The sequence below is a fragment of the Taeniopygia guttata genome, chromosome 22, assembly GCF_048771995.1.
Source record: "Taeniopygia guttata chromosome 22, bTaeGut7.mat, whole genome shotgun sequence".
NCBI lineage: Eukaryota > Metazoa > Chordata > Aves > Passeriformes > Estrildidae > Taeniopygia > Taeniopygia guttata.
Window position 1 is genome coordinate 2,649,327 of NC_133047.1, and position 22,610 is coordinate 2,671,936.

Sequence of the window (22,610 nt, forward strand, 5' to 3'; positions counted from 1 at the left end):
CAGTGCATAAAATCAAGTTACCCCAAAATCCTGTGCAAATACTCATCCAGACAAATCTTTCTGTAAAGTCTAGTGCAGCCATTAATGCCTACTTTAACTCGAATTTCCATGGGTTTAGTTTGTTTAAACTGTTTTAATTTGCAGCATTACGAGGTTTAATTTCCTGTGTCAGCTTTAGTAATTGAACATTGACAGGCTCAGAGCACAGGACATGGCTTGTGGAATTGCCAGGCTGTGCTGCTGTGGAGATGCTCTTTTCTTGTGCCTTTTTTTTAGCTCAGTCAAACTTTGAAAATCCCTGGGAAGTTGTCAGAAGAAAATGAGCCTCTTCAGCCCTGACAGGGTTGAGTTCAGACAGCACCTGGGGGAGAGAGGCAGCTCCTTCCCCTACACCATCCATCCTTCTGACTGCTCCTCATGGCTTGATTGTAATGTTCTTTTTGAAGTCTTCTCTCCAAGTTTCACCTACTCCTCTCCTCACTGATCCCACAGACACTGAACAACTTCCTGCCACAATTTAACAGCCACATTTGCTTTTTCCTCGTGTATTTATTTTATTAAATTCCCATTTTTCAGAAGGGAGCTCCTGCTTGTTGCACCCTCAGCCAGTGAGACCCATCCCAGACACCACCACATCCCAGGGCATTTTTATAAAATGTGCGAAATTTTCCCCCCCCCAACAGATTCTTCTCACTTCTCATTCACAAGATGAGTGGGATAAACCCCTTTATCAACCTTTTAATGGCATCAGTGACACAGGACATGCACGAGGAATCCGTGTAAGCATTTCTGAACTTTATTGGCTGCTTTATTGCACGTACTTAATGAAGCCTCCATCACTTCCCCCACCCACCGTTTCCAGAATTATTTTAAATGCAAGTTAAAGGTAACCTTTCATTCCCACCACTTATTTTCCCCCCCATTTGAAATGTTAAGGTTCTGGGTCACCCAGGAAGGACAGAAGCCCTGAACTCATACGTGGAACCATGCGGCACTCGGGGAGCAAGCCTTGGGTGCTCTGCAAGCAAACTCAGACTCTGCACAGGGAGAAACATCATAATCATGAACTGGAACCTCAGTGATCACTGAATTAAATAGGTGAGACTGCAGCTGGAGCTCAGTCTCTCGTTGGTTCTGATGGAAAGCTGCCCTCAGGTCAAGCCTTCTTCTTGCCTTCACTCTCTTCCTTTCCTGCTGCTTCTTTCTCTTCCTTCTCCTCCTTCTCCTCCTCAGCAGCTTCCTCAGCAGCTTCCTGGGACTCCTCCCCTTCTTCTGCTGCTTCTTCCCCTTCTCCTTCCTCCTCCTCACCCTCTTTGGCTTCTTCTGATTCCTCCTTAGCACCTTTGAAGGACAGAAAGGTATTTCACATCCCGGTACAATTCCTGATGCCGGTTCCGTGGGAATCCCCCTCAACCCCCCCACACCTTTTGGCAGCCAGCTGCAGCAAAACTGCACCAGCAGTTCCTCCTGGATTTCAGGGGCAGGGAAACACTTCATAAAAACAAATCATGGCCTTGAAAAATATCAGTTCTGGACTCAGTGCTTAAAGCCTTATCCAAAGACTTGAATTATCTTTCACTGCTCTCCAATCGACTCTTTAATTACAGTGAAATTACAGCTAATTAAACTTTACAGTAACAAACCCCTCACAATTCAATGGCCATCGATGCCTGGCAGAGGAGTGATGTTGCCATGCATGAATTCATAATTCCAGCCTCACACATCAGCTCATTATCTCAGGCTGCTCTCTGGGAATTCATATTTAGCTCAGCATGGCCTTGGTCCTTCCTCTTGAGGATGTCTGGAACACCTGAACATTATCATTGGGGGGTTTGGAAACATATAATCTGCCTGATTGCCTGATTTGAACACTCAGCCTTATCTTCCATTCAATATTCAGACTTTCCTGGGAAATTCCATGTGCTTAACCCCACCATCCTTTGGCTCATAGGAGTAGAAAGAACTTTAATGATTAGATTTTATCATTGGGATTTCTGGGGTTTTGGAAACATATAATCTGCCTGATTTGAACACTCAACCTTATCTTCCATTCAATATTCAGACTTTCCTGGTGAATTCCATGTGTTTAACCCCACCATCCTTTGGCTCATAGGAGTAGAAAGGGAAAGAGATTTAATCATTAAGTTTTATCATTGGGATTCCTGGGATTTATCTCATAGGAGTAAAAAGGGAAAGAGATTTAATCATTAGATTTTATCACTGGGATTTCTGGGGTTTATAGGATAAAAAATAGGGTTTATAGGATACCATAGGAGCAGGGTGCAGCATGAATAAAAGGGATTTACAAGTAACTCAAACTACCTTCCTCCTCTTCTTCAGCCTCTTCTCCTGCTTCTTCCTCTCCTTCCTCCTTCTCCTCCTCCTCACCCTCTTCTGCAGGAGCTGCCTTGGCTTCTCCTGCTTTAGCAGCCTCGATGGTTTCCTCGATTTCAATCTGCTCCTCCTGGACGTGGCTGGAGTAGTAGGTGGGGAAGGAGCGGGTGGTCAGCAGGTAGGAGCTGGCCTGGAGGCCACTGAAGGCCGACCTGCCAAAGGTGGGGCCACTCTGGCTGTACCCACTGGTGATGCTGCCCACGCTGGTGAAGCTCAGCCGGGTCTCTTCCCCTTCCAGCAGTTTCCTGGCAGGGAGAAATAAAAGGCAGGAGAAATGAGCTGGTTGTGCTGCGAGCAGGACTCGGCATCGTGTGGTGGTGTCTGGGATGGGTCTCACTGGCTGAGGGGGGAACAGGCAGGAGCTCCCTTCTGAAAAATGGGAATTTTATCAAATCAATACACGGGGAAAAAGCAAATGTGGCCGTTAAATTGTGGCAGGAGGTTGTTCAGTGTCTGTGGGATCAGTGAGGAGAGGAGTAGGTGAAACTTGGAGAAAAGACTATCTTCAAAAAGCCCTGCAGGCTGCACATGTGGGTATTCATGAGGACCTAGTTTTGCTCCATGGGCCAGTTTTGCTCCATGTGCCAATGCTACTCTATTTTCTTGGAATCATTTCTTCAGACGTGCCCATTGTGGGCAAATTAATACCTTTCCTTGTGGGAAGGAACAGGAAAACCTCTCTAGAAGCAGGTCCCTCTGGCAAGGGAAACTAGAGGTGTATTTTGCCACCCTGCAGCTCGCACAGACCAATTTGCTGCTGAGCTGCCAGACAAGGCTTGGAGCTGCTCTCTCAGTATTCCCCCTTGTGGCTTCCACAGAAATGCTGTTCCAGGATTGAAATCTCTCAGTATCCGAGACAAAATATCACAGTTATTTAGCAGCAATTCTACTGGAAAATATTTAATTTGTAGATTTACAAGTTAGGAAAAAAAAAAACCCAACAAAAAAACCAAAACAAAACCTGTTCTTGAGGGCGTCTGAGGGATTTCCCATTTTGAGAATGAGCCAAAATCTCAGGTATTGAGGAATTCCATTGATACAAAACCTCTCCCCCAAGTACAGAACAGGTGCTTTTATCTGTAAGGATGGAGAACTGAGCTCATTTATTGTCAAGCTAAAAACTCTGTGTGCACACAGAGAGGAACTGATTAAACTGCCACAGACCTATGAAAATTTCTGCTGGGGCAATGATAAACAACCTGAATTCTCCTGAAGAGAATGGGAACTGCTCTGAGTTCTGGCTCATTAAAACATCCCCCACCATACCTATAAGCTGCAATTTCGATGTCCAGGGCCATTTTCACATTGAGCAGGTCCTGATATTCCTTCAAGTACCGAGCCATCTCACTCTTTGTGGTTCTCAGCTCATTCTCCAATTTGTTGATTGTATCCTGTTGGATGGAACAACATTGACAGCATAAAATTCTGGTCTCTCAAGTCTAGCAATAATCACAGGGAATTTCTCCAATCCTTTTAATTTAATCTTGCTCTAGCAGACAGAAACTGCACAGCTCCCACTCTCAGCCGAAGAGCATCATTTAACACCTTCTTGGCAGGTTTTCTACTCCACATTATTCCAGTCCTATTTAACACAAAGAGCCAAATTTTCTGGTACCCAAGTGCTAAAGCATAGTGAAATCTGTGTTTTGTTTCATTTTGATTTGGACCTTTATGTACTTTTTTAAAATTTTAGCTTAGGGATATCCATTGTTAATTCTTGCGGGTCCCTTCCAACTCGGGATATTCTGGGATTCCATGATTTTTTGGTATAGTTCTGGCTGCATCAGTACATGGACACATGGATATTGGGCTTTATCAGGGACATTTTGCATTCTGATTTTGTAACACCTCACACTTTAGATAAGCAGTACCAGAACCAATGTCTGGGATAATTTTGGTAATTCAGATCCCGATTTGGGTTTGCATTTCCACACCACATCCTCCTTTATAGCTCTGTGGCATTCTGCACTGTGATTTCAGGATGCCTTATCTGCAGAGACGCCCCCGACAACCCCCCCAAACCTGATCCCCTCATCTGTGCGGCTCTGCAGCCACAACTCCCCTCACCAGCAAACCCTGAACCCCCTCACCTGCAAAACCCTTCAAACCCCAACATCTCTTCACCTGCAGATCCCTCCAAACCCCAACATTCATCCCTTCACCTGCAGAGCCCAGCAAACCCTGACCCCCCTCACCTGCAGAATTCTTCACACCCCAATGTCCATCCCTTCATCTGCAGAGCCCAGAAAACCTTGAAACCCCTCACCTGCAGAACCCTGTAAAACCTGACCCCTGTCCCATGCAGAGCCCTGCAAACCCCATCACCCCCTCACCCGCAGAGCCCTACACACCCCATTATCCTTGCATCTTCAGAACCTTTCAAACCCCAACTTCTCCTGACCTGCAGAGCCTTTCAAACCCCATCAACCCCTCACCTGCAGAGCCCTGCAAACCCCATCATCCCCTCACATCTTCAGAACCTTTCAAACCCCATCGTCCTCTCACCTGCAGAGCCCTGCAAACCCCATCACCCTCACATCTTCAGAATCTTTCAAACCCCATTATCCCCTCGCCTGCAGAGTTCTGCAAACCCCATTATCCTTGCATCTTCAGAACCTTTCAAACCCCAACTTCTCCTGACCTGCAGAGCCCTGCAAACCCCATCATCCCCTCGCCTGCAGAGCCCTCCAAACCCCATCACCCTCACATCTTCAGAATCTTTCAAACCCCAACTTCTCCTGACCTGCAGAACCTTTCAAACCCCATTATCCCCTCACCTGCAGAGCCCTACACACCCCATCATCCTTGCATCTTCAGAACCTTTCAAACCCCATCACCCTCACATCTTCAGAGCCTTTCAAACCCCATCATCCCCTCGCCTGCAGAGCCTTCCGAACCCCATCATCACCTCACCTGCAGAACCCTCCAAACCCCATCACCCTCGCATCCTCAGAACCCTTCAAACCCCAACTTCGAGCCCTGCACACCCCACCATCCCCTCCCCTGATGGACCCCGACCCTCGTCCCCCGAGCGACCACTCCAGCCCACACCCCTCACCTGCAGCGCGGAGATATCCGCGCTCTGCTTCTCTTCCAGCTCCTGCAGCTGCTTCTCCAGCGCCTCGTTCATGCCGCGGGTGGCCTCGATCTCCAGCGTCTTGGCTTTGAGCAGGCGGCGGCTCTCGGACACCTCGTCCTTGGCGGCTCGCACGGCGTCCGTGTTCTTGGCGGCGCTCTCGCTGAGCACGGTGAAGCGGCTGCGGAACCACTCCTCGGCGTTCTGCATGTTGCGCGCCGCCAGCTTCTCGTACTGCGCGCGGATGTCGCGCAGCGCGGCCGACAGGTCGGGCTTGGCCGACACGTCCATCTCCACGGACAGATGCGCGTACTGGATCTGCGCCTGCAGCTCGGCCAGCTCCTCCTCGTGTACCTTCTTGAGGAAGGCCAGCTCGTCCAGCAGGCTGTCCACCCGCTTCTCCAGCTCCGCCCGCGCCAGCGCCGCCTCGTCCGCGCCCTTGCGCACCTCCAGCAGCCGCGCCTCCGCATCCTCGCGGCTCAGCACCTCCTCCTCGTAGCGCGCCTGCAGCCCTCGCAGCGTCTCCTCCAGGCTCTCCCTCTCGCCCTGCAGCGCCTGCTTCTCGCTCGTCGCCTCCTCCGCGGCCAAGCGCAGCTCGCGGATCTCCTGCTCGTACAGGGCGCGGAAGCGGGAGGGCTCGGCGTGTTTCTGCCGCAGCACCAGCAGCTCGGCCTCCAGCACCTTGTTCTGCTGCTCCAGCTCGTGGACGCGCTCGATGAAACAGGCGAAGCGGTCGTTGAGGTCCTGCAGCTGCGCTCGCTCCTGGCTGCGGATGGACTTGAGGTCGTTGCTGATGGCGGCCACCTGGCTCAGGTCCAGGCTGTCCACCGAGTGCAGCAGCGAGCCCGAGGCGCTGGAGGCGGCGTAGCTGCGGCGCACGGACACGGAGGACACGGGCGCGGACAGGCTGGAGTACGCGGAGCGCGCCGAGCCGAAGCCGCCGCCGCCGCTGCGCACCGACACATGGATGCGCGGGCTGTCCGCGTAGCGCCGCTTGTAGGACGGGAAGAACGGGTCGTAGCCGTACGAGCTCATGGCTGCGGGGGGCTCCGGACACGGCTCTGCGGCGGGCACCGCCCGCACCCCGATATTTATGTGTGGGGAGGGCGGGGACGGGGCGGGGCGCGGCGACACCGCGGCGGGGAGGGACGGCCGGAGTGGTCCGGGCACCGCCGGCGGGAGGGGAGATGCCCGGAGTGATCCCGGCATTCATTCCCTCTCTGCTGTGACGAGATGGCCTCAGCGGCACGGGCCGGACCTCGCCCCTGTGATGCCCGGGCAGCTCCGGGAATCATGGCAGGGAAGGGATGGATGCCTGGACAGCTCCGGGCATCGCGGCAGGGAAGGGATGGATGCCTGGACAGCTCCGGGCAGGGAAGGGATGGATGCCTGGGCAGTCCGGGCATCACGGCAGGGAAGGGATGGATGCCCGGGCAGTCCGGGAATCACGGCAGGAAAGGGATGGACAGCTCCGGGCATCGCGGCAGGGAAGGGATGGATGCCTGGGCAGCTCCAGGCAGGGAAGGGATGGATGCCTGGGCAGCTCTGGGCATCCCCGCGGGCGCCGGGAGCTGTGACCGGCCTACTCCGGAGCAGCCTGGGCTCGGTCCCACCTCATCTTCTCAGCCCTGTCTCAGCCCTCCTTGGGCACAGCCTCGGCCCTCCCGGGGCATCTCCCGGCCCCCCTTCGGGGCCACCTCTGGCCCTTGCAGATCCAGCTCCCCTCAGGTCTATCTGCACCCCGCAGCCCCCCAAGGCTGTGTTTAACACCCCTGCTCTGCTTCTCCACAGCTGCCCTGGCAGAAGCTTCGGGGATGTGCTGCAAGCTCCAGCACATTCATTGTGCCTGAGGTTGCCTCGGTGAGGCTGAGGGACACCCAACCCTGGCTGCAACTCAGAAACTCCAGATGTGTAAATAATATTTTTTTTTCCCTTCAGTTTGCAGTTAGCACAAGCATGAGTGCTCTTTGAGCCCCTGCATCCTCCCAGGTCCATTGTTACAAGCGGTCCCTAATAGCCAGCTAATTAGAGCATCATGGAATCGTGGAGTTGTTTGGGGTGGGAGGCACCTTAAAGCCCATCCAGTCCCCTCCTGCCATGGGCAGGGACACCTCCCACTGTCCCAGGTTGCTCCATGCCCCATCCAAGCTGGCCTTGGGCACTTCAGGGGAAAGCTGGCAGAGTTATTTGTCCTTTCATTGCGTGCAAGCAGCAGCAGAAACAGGGCAGTTCTCAGTCCTGGCAGAGCACGCTGATACCTGGTTCCTGGAGATTCCCTGGAGCCGAGGCTGTCTGAGACATGGATCACAGGGACAGGATATTTATCCTTGTCTAATCTGCCTAATACAGAGATGAAATTGGACAGCTGCATTGCAGCTACCTCTGGGCCAGGCTATTAGCACTGCTTGATTAAAACAAAGCAGTATTTATGTAGTAAAGATTGAGCAGAGGTAAATTAGAGATGTATTGAGCACAGACTGCATGGGAGGCTCAAAAAGACAATGAGAATTCAGCTCTTGGAGTCAGAAGGGCAAATATGTCACAAAACAGCCTCTTCAAGGTTTTCTCAAGGAAGGAATAGAAGCCAGTAAAGATTGGGGGACATTTATTAGATACCACAAAAATGCTGAGGTGCTTCCCAAAGAAAAGGGAAGGACTTAGTAATGTGTATGAATTCATGTGCCAGTCAGTTAATTGCAGTGGTAATTGGGCATTTCTGGCACAAAGAAATGTTTATTTAATACCAGCCCTTAGGAAAGGTAGAGCAGGGTGGATTTAATGTGTTCCCAGTGACCTCACACAGAACGTCACCTGTTGTGTGACAGCTTCCCCATAAGTTTCAGGGTATTTAAACACAAGGATCATTGATCTGTGAAGGGCAACGGCCTCTCAGAGGTGCAGAGCTGCAGTCCCTGCTCATCAGAGCTCATTCTGGATGGAATGAACTGTACCAAGAGCTCATCAAGGCTTAAGTGCCACTTCTATCCCAGCAGAGCTGGTGGGAGACTTTATTCTGCAAATCTGCAGAGTCCTCCTGAAGATGAGTGCAGCTGCTCTCAGCAGCCAGCCCTGCCAGCCTGGCTTCTCCCTGCCTCGATTTTTATTCACCATTTGTTTTTTACATTCTAGTGGTGGCTGCATTCATGCATGTCAGAGCAGCCATTCATTATTCAGAATATGCAAAGGAGAGCAGCATAGCCAGAGTCTTCTGTGCTAATCTATTTTATCTTTAGCAGAGATTGGGCTTGAAAGGGGAAGAAATGAGGAATAGAGACACTGCAGAGAGGAGGATTCCCAGCTTGTTGGTCAGGAACTCAGGGAGCTGATATTTTCTGGAATACTCAGCTCCTGCAAACTGAAATACCTTGTTTCATGCCAATGGGTTTATGCTAATCTGCCCTACAGCAACCTGAGCACAAGATTTAATTATTAATGCTATCATTTCTTCTGCCATGTATTAATAAAGGAATGTACCTCAGCTTGTAAAAACCACTGTGCTTCAGATCCCAGCAAAGCAAGCCTTGTCATTGTGTAATTGTAGGCTGTTGATATTCCTTCTCACATTTTTTTTTTTTTGGGGGGGGGGGGTTGGGTTTTTTTTGGTTTTTTTGAGTGGAAAATCCTTTGCTGTGTGCCAGGAGCATGGGGAGGAAGATGGGGACACCCTGCAGTGTGGAACCTCCGTGGGACTCAGGCTGAGGATGGAGCTTTGGTACCCCAAGGAACAGAAATCCACTCCTGAAGGCATCCTGCTCCCCAGACTTGTATTTCCAGGCACAGGGGAGTGCTGCCAGATTCCATCACTCCCTTTGCATCCCTTTTGTTGCTTTCTGCCTTAATGCAGAGCATGACCAAGCCCCTGGATGTGTGTTAGAAAAATCAATATAGTGAGCAGAGGAAGGGGATAAAGCAGGCCAGGATGCAGTGGCCTGTGCCACTTGTCTCATCTGAGACACCAGAGCCACAGCAGGAGCTGGGTTTAAGCCAGCCCTGACTTTAGCCCCCACTTAAGGCCACCGGATGATCTCAGTTGAGCTGAGCTTTGTTGTGCCCTAAAAAGCTGTTCTGGGAACCAATCTGAGCAGCAGCTCAGCACTGTCCCCCTGTGCCTCTGGAGATGAAGCTGCTCCCTTACCACTTGTGAGTCTCCCCAGGGCATCAACCCTTTGGGCAGAGAATCCCAAACCCAGGTTCACCTCTTGAAAACATTCCTTAGGTGTCCCAAATAATGCAAATTCTTCTCAGGGATGATGCAGAAATGAAAAAGCAGCTGTGCCCCATCCCTGGAAGTATCCAAGGCCAGGCTGGAGCAGCTTGGGACAGTCCCTGTCCCTTGGGAGCTGTCCCTGCCCATGGCAGGGGTGGCACTGGATGAATTTTGAGGTCCCTCCCAACCCAAACCATTCCATGATTTCAAATCCCACTGCTGCCCGAGGAAAAGCAGCAATATTGTTCATTCCTTTTCCTCTGCTGCATCCATAAATAACACATCCCCACCTGCAACTGGCATTTCCTCAAGGAAAAGCTCAGACCTGAGCCCTGTGCTGAGCACCAGGAAATTACCTGAATGCCCCCAGTGAACTCTGTGGGATTTGCCTTTTTATCCCCTTTTAAGCAAAGAATTTCCTGTTGGAAACTGCAACAGGGACATTTCAGGTGGAGTCTTCATCGTCTGCTGCTGCTTTTATTGCAGAAGCACCGAAGGAGCTGTGTCTGCTTAGTTGGGATTTACACAGAAATCAAGCAGTCCTGAGTAAAAAACAAAAGCAAAAACATTGGGTTTCCTTTAAAAAAAAAGATATTTGTACCTCATAAAAGCCCAGTTCTGAGGGAGTGAGGAATCAGACACTCCCACAGCTAAAAATGTTCAATAGCTCTGATGTCAGGTCTTATGTATTTATCTAAAATTATATCAAAGTGTCTGGATGAGTTGAATTAGAACAGGCAAAAGAAAATGCTCTGATCTATTTTGATGAATTGAAACAAAACCTCACATTTTAGGAATTCCTCTTCCTGTATTCCAAGTAGTCCTTTTAATATGAGGCGATGCTCACAGGAATTTCCAAACCAAAGCAGAATTTTGTCTGCAAGGACTGAACTACAGTCTCTGGGAGACTCAGAAAAAAATGCAAATAAGTGTTTAATTTATCTCCTTTGAACCACTATTTGCTTTGTTGGTGCCAGATATAGCAAGTGCCTGGGCAGCTTGCATTATTTTATTATTATTTACACCAATTTCTGCACAAATTGCTCACTTTGAGTTTGTTCTGTCTCTTGATTACAGGAGCTGGAGGAAGCAAGCAGCCAATTCTTTCATCTGAGCTCTATCAGGGAACGCTTAATTAGAGGATTCATTAATTAGCTTTGTTTACTTGTTGGATCAGGCCTCCAAACTAGACCACAACAGCTGATTGCAGATCCCAGGGCTGGTTCTTATCTCACACAATCAATTAAATTGCTGTTCTGCTTTTGGTTCCAGCATTTAAACATCAGCTGAGAGGGGTTTTGGCCAGATCCTGGAGTGGTTTGGGTGCAAGGAACCTTAAAAATCACTTTTATTCCACGTCCTGCCATGGGCCAGGCCCCTTCCTGCAGGCCGAGCTGCTCCAGCCTGGCCTTGGGCACTTCCAGGGATGGGGCAGCTTCTCCAGACAAATAAAACTGCAAAAAAAAAAACCCTCCCAGCCCATTTGGAAGGAGACAATTTATTAATTTGCAGCCTCGTTGCTTTAATTGCTTTTCTGCCTGTGTGAGGAGCAAGGGTTGGACCCAAGGCCACACCAGGAGCTGGTTTTAAGCCTGCCCTGACTTTAGCCCCCACTTAAGGCCGCTGGCTGATCTCAGTTGAGCTGAGCTTTGTTGTGCCCTAAAAAGCTGTTCTGGGAACCAGCTCCATCCCTGCTGCAAAGGTATAAATGGTCTTTAAAAACAATTCTCTTTTTGTGGTGTTGGTTGAGGGCTGGGCGCTGAAGGAACATGTGCTTGAGCAAGTGCAGCTGGTTCAACAGGAGAAATTTAATATCCCTCATGTTTTGGGACTTGGATGCTCATAGCAGCAGCAATATCCAGACTGAAGCAGTGGAATATTTCCCTATTTTCCCGTTTTTGTTGGTGACAGAGTGGAGAGAAAACTGCATTTACAACACAGCACATAAAGGCTCATAATACAGCCAGGCACTCCATTTCCTTCCCAAAAATTTCCAGTATGAATGAAAATAAAGATAAAACATGGGTCCAAAAGAGCGTTTATTTGTGGGCTGCATGGCCAATTAAAAAGCAGAGAGATTTTAGAGCTGTGGTTTTATCTGCAGGGAGGTGAAGCAGTGAATTCCAGGATGTTCTTTGGTCACAGAAAGGGGATGAGCAGCTCAGGAATACTTTTCCCATAATTCAGTTATTTCAATCTTTGAGATATTTTTTCCCCTTGCTGCAGAGGCAGCAATAAAATCCACGTAGGGTGTTCACAAAGGCACCCTGGAGTGAGTGAATAATACCCCCACACGCACAAGTGAAAAGCAATTATTGGGAAGATGTAAAAATCTCTTTATTCCCCAGTCTGACACGAGCTGCTGCCCATAAAACACAGATTGCAGGGAGAAATAAAGCTGGGAGAGCTCTGCTGCAGTGAGGTGCCTCAAGGCAGCTGAATGTGCTCAGCTCTGCAGTCTGTGAATAAAAATCCCCGAATTCTGCAGCTCACCTCCCAGCCCAGCCCTCCTGCAGGCTGCTCGCTCCTGGTGCTGTCCTTAGGGATGGCATTTCTGTGGGATGGAAGAGGAATCACCTCCATCACTCGGGTTTGTTTTAATATCATCACTTAATTGAAAGGTTTGCAGAGGTCTGCAAATACTCCTCTCCATTTCAGCTGTTTCATCCCTGGCACTTCTCCTCCTGGAGAGAAAAGGACTTTGCACCACTCTAAGGCAGAGATTAAATTAAAAATTACCCAGCCTGGATGAGAGGTTCTCCCAGCAGAGGTTACTGGGAGAATCAGGGTTTTTATTGGCACTACTGATAAGTGAGGATAAGAAGTTGCTGGTCTTAATTTTTACTTTTTTTTTTGAGGGGAAGTATTTTTGTATATTTTTCTCTGTGCAATTTTTTTGACAAATACTTCACTTCCATTTAAACTGCAGTTGGGTTTTCCTTTTTTCCCCCCTTTAATATCTCTATCTCTTAGTCCTTTCTATAGCCCTCAATAAAACCTTAAATGGTAAAAACTTGAGTATTAAAACTTCAGTTTCAGACATTTTATTTGGATCCTTTAATCACATTCACATGAATAAATCTTTACCAATTCTTTTCAAATGGCTTGATCATCATAATCATATTTTTCTGGTTTATTAAATATACATTCATTATTCTTCCCACAATCTTTCCCTCTGTCCAATCCCATTCCCAGGGTGTTTCCTCTAGACTTAATTGATGCCAAAAGGAGTTCAGAGCCTGTTTTTTTCTGGACAACACCTGCTGCTCCTGCTGATTTATGGATTTGGGAATGTGGCAGGGCTCCTTCCCATGTATCCAAGCACACAAGTGGCACAACCTGGGCTGCTCCTGTCACTAAAATCACCTTTAATTTTGGGAACACCCGAATGTTTAGAGAGATCTCTGAAGGCTGCTCTTAGAATATCAGGTTTATTAGGGATGGTGAAAGGTCTTGCTTGGAGCTGCCAGACACAGCACGGGGCAGGGCCTGAGGGGATGGAGGAGGGGAGAGACAAGGGGTAGAGAGGATGCTCCAGGAGAGGGTGGAAATTCTAAGAGAGGGGAAGATCCAAGAGAGGGGAGTTCCAAGAGAGGGGATGATCCAAGAGGGCGTCTGGCTCCTCAGGGACCCCTTATCAGGGGGCTTCAAGGTGGGCTGGAACAAGACTCAGGCCAGTGGGGTCACAGACACCTGATGCTTCAGGGCAGGGTTACAGGTGTGGGATGAACCATACACTGGGGTAAGATCCAACAATCCATTTGACTTTTGAACCCCTCTGTAGGTAAGGGCATTGTCCAGCCAGTATGGGGGATTGTTTTCATCCCGGCTGTACTATTGTGAGTCTTTTGCCAGGCAATTATATTTATCCATCCTTTCCAACATCCTGGATTTGCAGGTCCCAGTGGAAAAACGTCGGGAATTTGGAGCTCCTTCTGGGAATTCTCCCCGAGGCAGAGAGATAAGGGAGGGCAGAGAGAGCAGAGACTCCTTCTGCTGGACTTCTGGAGGGGCAAACCTCCTGCAGGAGATCCAGGCTGGCAGGAGAGCATCAGAGGCAGCCCCAGAGCAAATCCAGAGCATCTCCACATCCTTAGGGAGGGATGGGATGTGGGAGAGAGGGATTTGGCCTTTTCCAGTGTTACATTGAGCTCAGGACGTGCTTTTTCCCCATTCCCAGGGACCCTGGGACTCTGATCAGATAACCCTGGACCTCCTTCCTGCCCTGCAGGGTTGGTGGAGAGCCAAGGAGCCCTCCCTGTCCAAAGGCTGGATAAACCCCTGACATTTCCTGTTCAGCCTCTTTTGCCCTGCTCTTCCCTTGGACATCACAGAATAAAGAGAGCTGGACCAACATATATCGGGGTAAGAGCCTCTTTTGGAAATCTTTGCCATCTCCTGATATTCCTCCCCTCACAGCCTCAGATCTCTGGGCTAGCCTGATAATTTAGGGGCTGAGCAGGAGGAAATATCAGCTCTCTTGCAGGAGCCCTTGGCAGTGCCCTCTGCTTTCTGCAGATGTGGTGGTGGGACCAGGGATTTGGGAATGCTCTGAGGAAGAGGAGGAGGGGTTGTGTGAGCCCTGCTGGCAGGGAGAGCAGCATTTCCTCCACCTGCCTGCTCCCTCCTCCCTCTGCAAAGCTGCTGCTGCTTCTGCAGCAGGTCCAGCTCCTGGCAAAAGTTCAACACTGCACCAGCCTGGGAGGAGAGAGGAGGAGAGTCCCGCAGAAAGGAGGAGCTCCGCTGCTCCAGGCCACCTTTGGCCAGCAGCAGAACTGCTGCAAGGAGCCCCTTTCAATTTTCCATCAGCAATTCCTGCTGTGCCCCAACTTCCTGAGGGTTAAACAGGCTTTTAGCACCTCCAGGCATCACCCTGAGAGCTGCACTCTGTGTTTTATGCCACATAAAACTCACCCCAACGAGCCAAAAATGCTGCAGTAGAGGATTAGGATGTCCATGGGAGCAGAACAGTTTTGTCCCAGGAAAGGTAAAAAAACCCCAAAATTACCTTTTTAATGAGGCCAGGTAAAATTGGATGGGTGGGGAAGGTCCATTTACACCCCAAATCAACAACAGTCAGCAGGAAGGTGTCAAATAAGGAATAGAGAGGTAGGATGGGAACAGATAGAAAACCCCCAGGTTTGTAGCAGCCTTGGGGCTCTTCTCTCTTCTGCCACCGTCCCCAAGCCCTGGCACAGGGCAGAGCCTGTGGGCACCAAGTGCTGCCCCACAGCACGTCCAGGCTGGGCACCGGGCCCAGGCCTGCAGCCAGAGGGGGAAGAGCCCAGTTCCCAATGTGGGATTGGGTTCTCAACAATGGGATTGGGTTCTCAACAATGGGATTGGGTTCCTCACTGTGGGATTGGGTTCTCAAAAATGGGATTGTGTTCCCCACTGTGGGATTGGGTTCTCAACAATGGGATTGGGTTCCTCACTGTGGGATTGGGTTCCCCTCTGTGGGATTGGGTTCTCAACAATGGGATTGGGCTCCCCACTGTGGGATTGAGCTCCATGCTGTGGGATTGGGTTTCTCACTGTGGGATTGGGTTCCTCACTGTGGGATTGGGTTCTCAACAATGGGATTGTGTTCCCCACTGTGGGATTGGGTTCTCAACAATGGGATTGGGTTCCTCACTGTGGGATTGGGTTCCTCGTTGTGGGATTGGGTTCTCCGCTGTGGAATTGAGCTCCACGCTGTGGGATTGGGTTCCCCTCTGTGGGATTTGGCTCCCCACTGTGGGATTGGGCTCCCCACTGTGGGATTGGGTTCCCCACTATGAGATTGAATTCCCCACTGTGGGATTGAGCTCCACGCTGTGGGATTGGGCTCCCCACTGTGGGATTGGGTTCCCCACTGTGGGATTGGGTTCCCCACTGTGGGATTGGGTTCCCCACTGTGGGATTGGGTTCCCCACTGTGGGATTGGGCTCCCCACTGTGGGATTGGGTTCCCCACTGTGGGATTGGGTTCTCAACAATGGGATTGGGCTCCCCACTGTGGGATTGGGCTCCCCATTGTGGGATTGGGTTCCCCACCTGCCCTCACGCCCCTGACAAAACAAACCCAGGTGCTTGTCCCACCTTCCCGTGCTGCTGCTGCAGGAGAGCAGCCTCAGCTCTGTGGCTCTGGGAGTTTCTCCCATTTCCCCCCTTTTTTAACTCCCATGACAATTATTAAACCAATTACAATTCTGTGAGAATTTGGAGGAGCTCAGGGCAAGAAGGATCAGCTGCTTTTGGTGGGTGGGAGGTGAAATGGCAGAGTGGGAGTGAACAGCAGTCCCTGCAGATCCCGGGGAGGGTGGTGGTCTCTCTGGATTGCAGAGGGAGCTGGGAACATCCCGGATCTGCTGGTGCTGTCCCTGCAGGAAAATGGGAATATCCCGGATCTGCTGGTTCTCCTCCTGGAGCCAGACCCTGGGAAGCGGCTCAGAGTTTAGGGTGGTGGGGGTAGTTTATATGTTTGGGGTTTTTTTTCCATTATAATCACATAGTAAATAATTGTTAAATGCTTAAAATGGCGAAATAGATGCAAAAAGAAACATTTTACCATTTGACAAACCATTAAGATCCAGTTTACTCTCAATTTCAGGACCAGCCAAGGCCGGGGTGACAGGGGTGGCTTTGGAGGGCGCCGGTTTTGGCAGGGAGATTTTGGGGCAGGGGTGGAGCAGCTGCCAGGGGAGGGGGTCTGGGGTGGTCGGGGTCTGTCCCGCAGGGATTGCAGGGGAGAAGGGCGGGAGGTGCCCCGGCCCCGTTCTGCTGCAGGAGGAGGGAGCTGAGGAGGAGGAGGAGGAAGATGCTGAAGAAGAGGAGGATGCTGAAAGGAGGAGGAAGATGCTGAAGAGGAGGAGGATGCTGAAAGGAGGAGGAAGATGCTGAAGAGGAGGAGGATGCTGAAAGAAGGAGGAAGATGCTGAAGAGGAGGAGGAGGATGCTGAAGAGGAGGAGGATGCTGAAGAGGAGGAGGAGGATGCTGAAAGGAGGAGAAGGAAGATGCTGAAGAAGAGGAAGATGCTGAAGAGGAGGAGAAAAATGCTGAAGAGGAGGAGGATGCTGAAAGGAGGAGGAAGATGCTGAAGAGGAGGAGGAAGATGCTGAAGAGGAGGAGGATGCTGAAGAGGAGGAGGAGGATGCTGAAGAGGAGGAGGATGCTGAAGAGGAGGAGGATGCTGAAAGGAGGAGGAAGATGCTGAAGAGGAGGAGGAGGATGCTGAAGAGGAGGAGGATGCTGAAAGGAGGAGGAGGATGTTGAAGAGGAGGAGGAGGATGCTGAGTCACTCCGCCCGAGCCTTTCCCGCAGTGCCAATGATGGAGACAGTGCACACTTCTCCCACAACCTGACTTTTCTCTTTTTTCCTCTCTCGGTACCTCCCCCCCTCCCAGTCCCAGGCAAAAGGAACCATTGCTCTAAAATAAAGACACATGAGCTGCTGCTGAATCCTTTCTCATCTGGTAATGGATCTTCCCGTTCCTCTGGAGAGCAGCAATAATCTTTGATGCACACAGAGAATGCTGCAGCAATTTTCTTTTTAAAGGAGCCCTCCTGGGCACTGAGTGAGTCAGCAACGATTCTTCACCACTGGCACTTCTTGGAAGAAGGGCTGGGCTGGGGAAAACTTGAATTTTTTTTCATTTCTTCAAGGAATTGGCAGCAATAAAAAGCTCTTTGCTGCTGCTTTGCACTGCCTGCTGTACAAGCTGCTCCTCTAACCTCTTTCTCCTCTGGGACTGCCACAAAAGAGCTCAGTACAACTCTCAGAAATTGTCCATTGTGCAGCTTTGGGGGAAATGGGAAGGGGAAAGATGCAGCAAGGCCAGGCTGGGCGGAGCAGCCTGGCCCAAGGGAAGGTTCCTGCCCGTGGCAGGTGGGATTTAAGGTCCCTTCAAACCCAAACCAGCCTGGGATTCTGTGGATCATTCATTGCCTCCAGCTATGTTTTTTACTCAGACTTCCTCTGGGAGCAGCTCGTTCCTACCACACCTTGTGCAGCTCCAAAAGGAGCATTAAAGCCCAGGCTCCTGAAATGTAAGAGTTCATCAAAGAAATAGAATTAAAGGATGGAGGAAAATGAAGAGGAGATGAAGCATTGATGTTTTCGCAGTGATTTAATTTCAGAGGCTGTTCCTATATATGATAATAATATATTATCATATAGATAATAGAGGGTAACATTGTCTTTTTCTAGAGCTTTTCATTTGCAGATCTCAAGATGCATCAAAAACATGAATCAGCTTCAGAGGAGTTTTGGATTGTCCCAGCTAAATATGGAGTTAAGATTATTTCAGTGGCCCTGGCAATGATTCCAAAGGATGTTCCTGTTGCATTTGCTCATTAAAAACACCACAGACACCCACTGGCTCCTCATGAGCTGCTCCAAAATTAGACCCCTGCAAAATGAACCCCAAATGGGGACATTTCTCTCAGTGCCTTGTGTTAATGGTTTGATATTGATTCTGCTGCAGAAGCTGAGCTGTGTCTGTCCCAGTGGGAATTGCTGCGTGTGCCCTGCCCTGTGCCAGCCCCTGCAGTGACATGTGCAGAGTGACATCTCCTCATTACACCAGATAAAAGGGTTTTAAAATCATGGGGATTTAGGATTAAAAGGAAAATTAAGCTTAGTAGGCCCTGAAAAGATAAATAAATACCCTGAGTACACAAAGACTTTGTACCTTGCTAGAACTGCACCTGTGTAGCTAGTACATGATAAATGATATAATTGTTAGATGTGATGATTGTTTAGTAATTAAATATAATTACTGTTTAATCGTAAGAATAATCATGAGAAACTGTGGTCAGGGGCCTAAGAAAGATCATGAGAAACTCATGTCAATGTATACAATAGAACAATATAGGTTTAATAATTAATATGTAAGTTATATAAGGATAGAATATAAAATACGTTCAGCTTGAAAGCTGTGTGGGAGTCAGATTTGGGTCTGTGCCCCTGATTTCAGAGCTCTCAATAAAAGCACCTGCGTGGAACCACACCCCGTGGCTCTGTGTGTTCCTGAACGCTGACAGAGGGATTTCCACAGCAAGGCACAAATTTGGCTTTGCATGCCCAGGATAATTGGGATGCAGATTTGCCACCTGAGCCCTGCTGCAGCCACTGCTGCACTCTGGGCTGGGCTGGGCACTAAAATCCCCCCATGACACACCGAGCTGGGTTTTGGGCTGGGGAGCTGCAGATGGGCCCAGTGAAATCCCTGAGCATTCCCAGTGCCCCTCCTGGGCAGCAGGAGCTGGAACAGGCTGGGTTTATTCCAGCTTTATCAACCCCATTGAGGAAAATCTTCATATTCTCTGTGGTACACGTTACCAATGGTGAGGTTATTAATGAGTGAATTGATTAATTACTGCGCTGTGAAGGAGGGAGCATGGGCTGAAACACCGAGTCAGAGCCTGGCTATCAGAATGTTAAAGAAAATGTTAAATTTATTAACATTATCTCTGTTATGGATATGACACTGTCTCTCATTACCTGTGCCTTGCTCAGGATTTTTTTATTTTAAAATAAAATCCCTGGCAGTTTCAAGGTGTCAGAGCAAGAGGATGATTTTGGTCTGGAGGTTGGGTTTATTTCTGGGGATCAGCCCCTCCCTGGACAGGAAATTTTACAGCTTTGACACAAAACCAAATCTTCCCCTGCTCCAGAAACCCAGGCAGCAACAGGAACAGTTTTAGGAGCAGCACCAGAGATGTCTGAAGGTGATTTCCTGAGCACTTCCACAGCAGGGTAGAGACCTGAATTCAGCCCCACTGCCACCCCAGAAATCCCAGTTCTTGTGGAACATGAAGAGTGACTCCAATAAAAAACGACAGAGGACAAAAATCTGCCCAGCTGCACCTACACAGAGCCCAGGTCTGTGATTTCCCTGGATTTACACCTGGTTGTGGTGTAAGGCAGGGCTGCTCTCATCCACTGCCCCCACTTTGAGATGCACCTGCCTGGAACAAGCAGGAATAAAGTAATAAATTTCTGCTGAACAGCCTGCAGATTCTATTCCACGTGCAGCTGCTGCAATGTTTTAAATTTAATTTATTAAAGGATATAGACATAGCTCTATTAAATTATCTGCCCTTGAGGAATGGGGGGTGGGGGGTGGAGGGACCATTAGCAAATGCCATTTGCTGACCTCAGCCTTGGCCACGGGGGGAATGAATTGTGAACAAAGACACATCCCCCATTTTTGGCTACCCAGAAGGAAGGAGGCTTAAAGGGTCAGCAATGAATTGTTCCTGGAGACCAGGATGGGGTCTGGGCGAGGGGCAGATGTGAGATGTGATGGATATTCCTGATTTCAGCCCCAGCAAGGGCTGAGCAGGAGGATCAAACTGGAATTTCCCTGGAATAAATCCAGGGAAAACCCTGGATTTACTGAGGCCCATCTGCCCCCTTTGCACCAGCAGGAATGGTGGCATGGATTAGAAGGAGCAGATAAAGCTGGGTTGGATATTGGGGGTGCTTAGGGCACATTTTTGGTGCTCTCCTCAAAAGGGGCAGAGCCCCCAGCCCTGCCCAGGCTCCTGTCACTCCCTGGGGAGGGAGGCACGTTCAGTGCTCTGCAGTGACAGCTCCACACCTGGAAAAAACCCATCAGCTGTCCTCACTCCAGTTCTCTTCCTTCACACAGGCTCTTCCTGCCCAGAGAGCAAAACATCAACTACTGCTCTAATTAATTAGAGGCTGCTCTAATTGATCCTTGCCTCCCAAAAGCTGGGAGTCAAATCCAGATTTATTGAGAATTTTTAGAGAATTCAGAGGGTTTTTTTTAACAACACGCCCATATTCCAGCTATTTGGTGATACATTTTCCTCCAAAAGTTTTTTCTTGCAGTGTTTTAGGCCTGCCCAGAGCCCTGACCTTGCTTTGCTTTTCAGAGCTGTTGTGTAGCTCCCATTATGTTTTCCTGGATTAGAACTAAAGCCCAGCGTGCCTCCAGAGGATAAATAATGTATAGAATCAAGCTGGAAGCTGGCTAGAAGATAATTGCCTGCAGTCCAGTCATCTGGAGTGCCATTTAAAGTTCCATTTCCCTCCTGAAGCCCATCCCAGCAGCAGCAGGGCTTTGGGGATCAGACCATGCTGCTGCTCCCTGCCCATTGATGGACTGTGCAGCTGCAGGCCCCAATAAGGAAATCAATCGATAGGCTCAGGCCCTGCAGCTGATCAATGCAGGTTTAAAAGCCTTGCAGATCACATTACAAGGGCACCTGCTCCTGCAGGCTCAGCAGATGTGGCTGCAGGCCGGGATTTGGCACGGAAATGGGATTGGAAATGAGCCAGGCTCCCCTGCACCCACCCTGCTCCCTTCTCAGGGGGGTCTCTGCTTAAATCCCTTTTTGGGCCCTGGCTCTGCCACAGCCAGAAATGGTTATGAAATGGTTATACCCAGAAATGGTTATATGTCTTATGAGGACTCCAGGATCCTCATAAGACAGGAAATCTGGACAGGACAAACACACGTCAAACCAATATGATTAATCAAATGTTCTCCCTTTATTAGTGAGAAAATGGCAGTTTATATACACTTCTATATAGTTTACAGTTTACAAAGGCACTCTCATTGGCAAGCCAACATCGTTTGTCTTTGTCTTAAGGTGGACTAAACCTCACACTATAAACCTGTACTACTTTGAAACTTAAATTTTAAGGAATTTAGAGATTTTAGAGGAGTTAAGATTTTAGTTAGAAATAAGCCTTAGTAGAGTTAATTAAAATAATAATAATTAATGAGTAGGCCTTGATTAAGTTAGGAGTTAGTAGTTAACTAATAACTGAATGCTTGTCAGCACAATGTTTAGTTAGCTGGGTTTATAATGAAGAATACACAAACTGACAAAGAGCTTTTAGGAACATAAGACAATTGTGGGCCTCCTCTGTTCTGAAACCAACTGAAGACAAGGAATGGGAGTTCTACCAAGAGTTCATTTGTCAAATTTGCATTGAGAAATGGTCAGAACGAGGAAGACTTCATTGACTTCCTCATTTTGGGACCCCTCCCATGAAAGGGACACCGACTGCATCCTCCTGTTCCTGCTGCAGAGGCACCAACAAATCCCAGAGCTCCCAAAGCTGGGCTGCCCTTCACAGGGAGTGAGGAGGATGCTGCTCTGCCTCTTCCCAGATTCCAATCCCTTCTGACCTCGGGAACTGCTCTAATTTATGCTCTGGGGCAGCTCCCTTGCCCACCAGTGACAGATCAAAATTAGGGGACTGCAGAATGTCCTGTGCAGCTTCCTCAGATCCTGCCACGGAGATTTTTCCAAAGAGCAGCAATCCAAGTGAAATATTTGTGTGGAATAGATGGATTTATTTGGTGATCTGACACAGATTCTTATCCTGGAAAGAAATTCAGGTCACTTGAGAAATTAAAAGTCAAAGGCATTCCTTTAGGAGATGGTTCTCTGATTAACTTCAGCAAAGTTCCACTTTTGCTTCTTCCTTCTGGCCAAAAGCCTTTTCTGAAGCAGAGCTGGGTTTACAAATAGCTAATTCTTCACCAAAATCAGAGCCTGGGAGAGAGTTAATCTGGAGCCTGTGCCTCAGTTTGCCAGATAAACCAGCTGGGCTTGGGAAAATTGCAGTGTCATTCCTGCATTGTAGTGGAGCTTTGCAGTGAGGATCCAGGAACTTGGATTCCCAGGCAGGCATTTCAAACCCTGCTGCCTGCAGCAAGGAGAGAAAAAGAACAAACAAAAATATCCTTTTCATGCCCACATGCACATAAATATCTATTGGAACTTTGTTAGGAGGAAAGGGGCAGTTACAGCAAACACAGATCACTCCTACCTGGATTTTTCTGGCTCCAACCCCACATTTCTCTGCCTTTTTTTTTTTTTTTTTTTTTTTTTTTTTTTTTGAGGCAGTTTGCCCTGAAAATATTTAAGCTCTGGGTTTGATGCCAGCATTGCAGCAAGGGGATGGAG

General features: G+C 49.1%; 1 protein-coding gene and 1 long non-coding RNA gene across 2 annotated transcripts; one reads left to right on the forward strand and one right to left on the reverse strand.

The window, feature by feature from the left end:
* Nucleotides 1-774: 774 nt before the first annotated feature.
* On the reverse strand, nucleotides 775-6,694 carry NEFL (neurofilament light chain). The gene is made up of 4 exons (XM_030289755.4): nucleotides 5,453-6,694; nucleotides 3,661-3,785; nucleotides 2,323-2,639; nucleotides 775-1,341 (listed from the first exon to the last, which is right to left on the reverse strand). Exons 1-4 carry the CDS (start codon nucleotides 6,677-6,679, stop codon nucleotides 1,157-1,159), a joined length of 1,854 nt encoding a protein of 617 aa, XP_030145615.4. The 5' UTR covers nucleotides 6,680-6,694; the 3' UTR covers nucleotides 775-1,156.
* A 186-nt stretch (nucleotides 6,695-6,880) lies between these two features.
* On the forward strand, nucleotides 6,881-12,704 carry LOC121471016 (uncharacterized). The gene is made up of 2 exons (XR_012051745.1): nucleotides 6,881-7,381; nucleotides 10,755-12,704. It is a non-coding gene; the product is annotated as an uncharacterized lncRNA (long non-coding RNA).
* The last annotated feature ends 9,906 nt before the right edge of the window (nucleotides 12,705-22,610 follow it).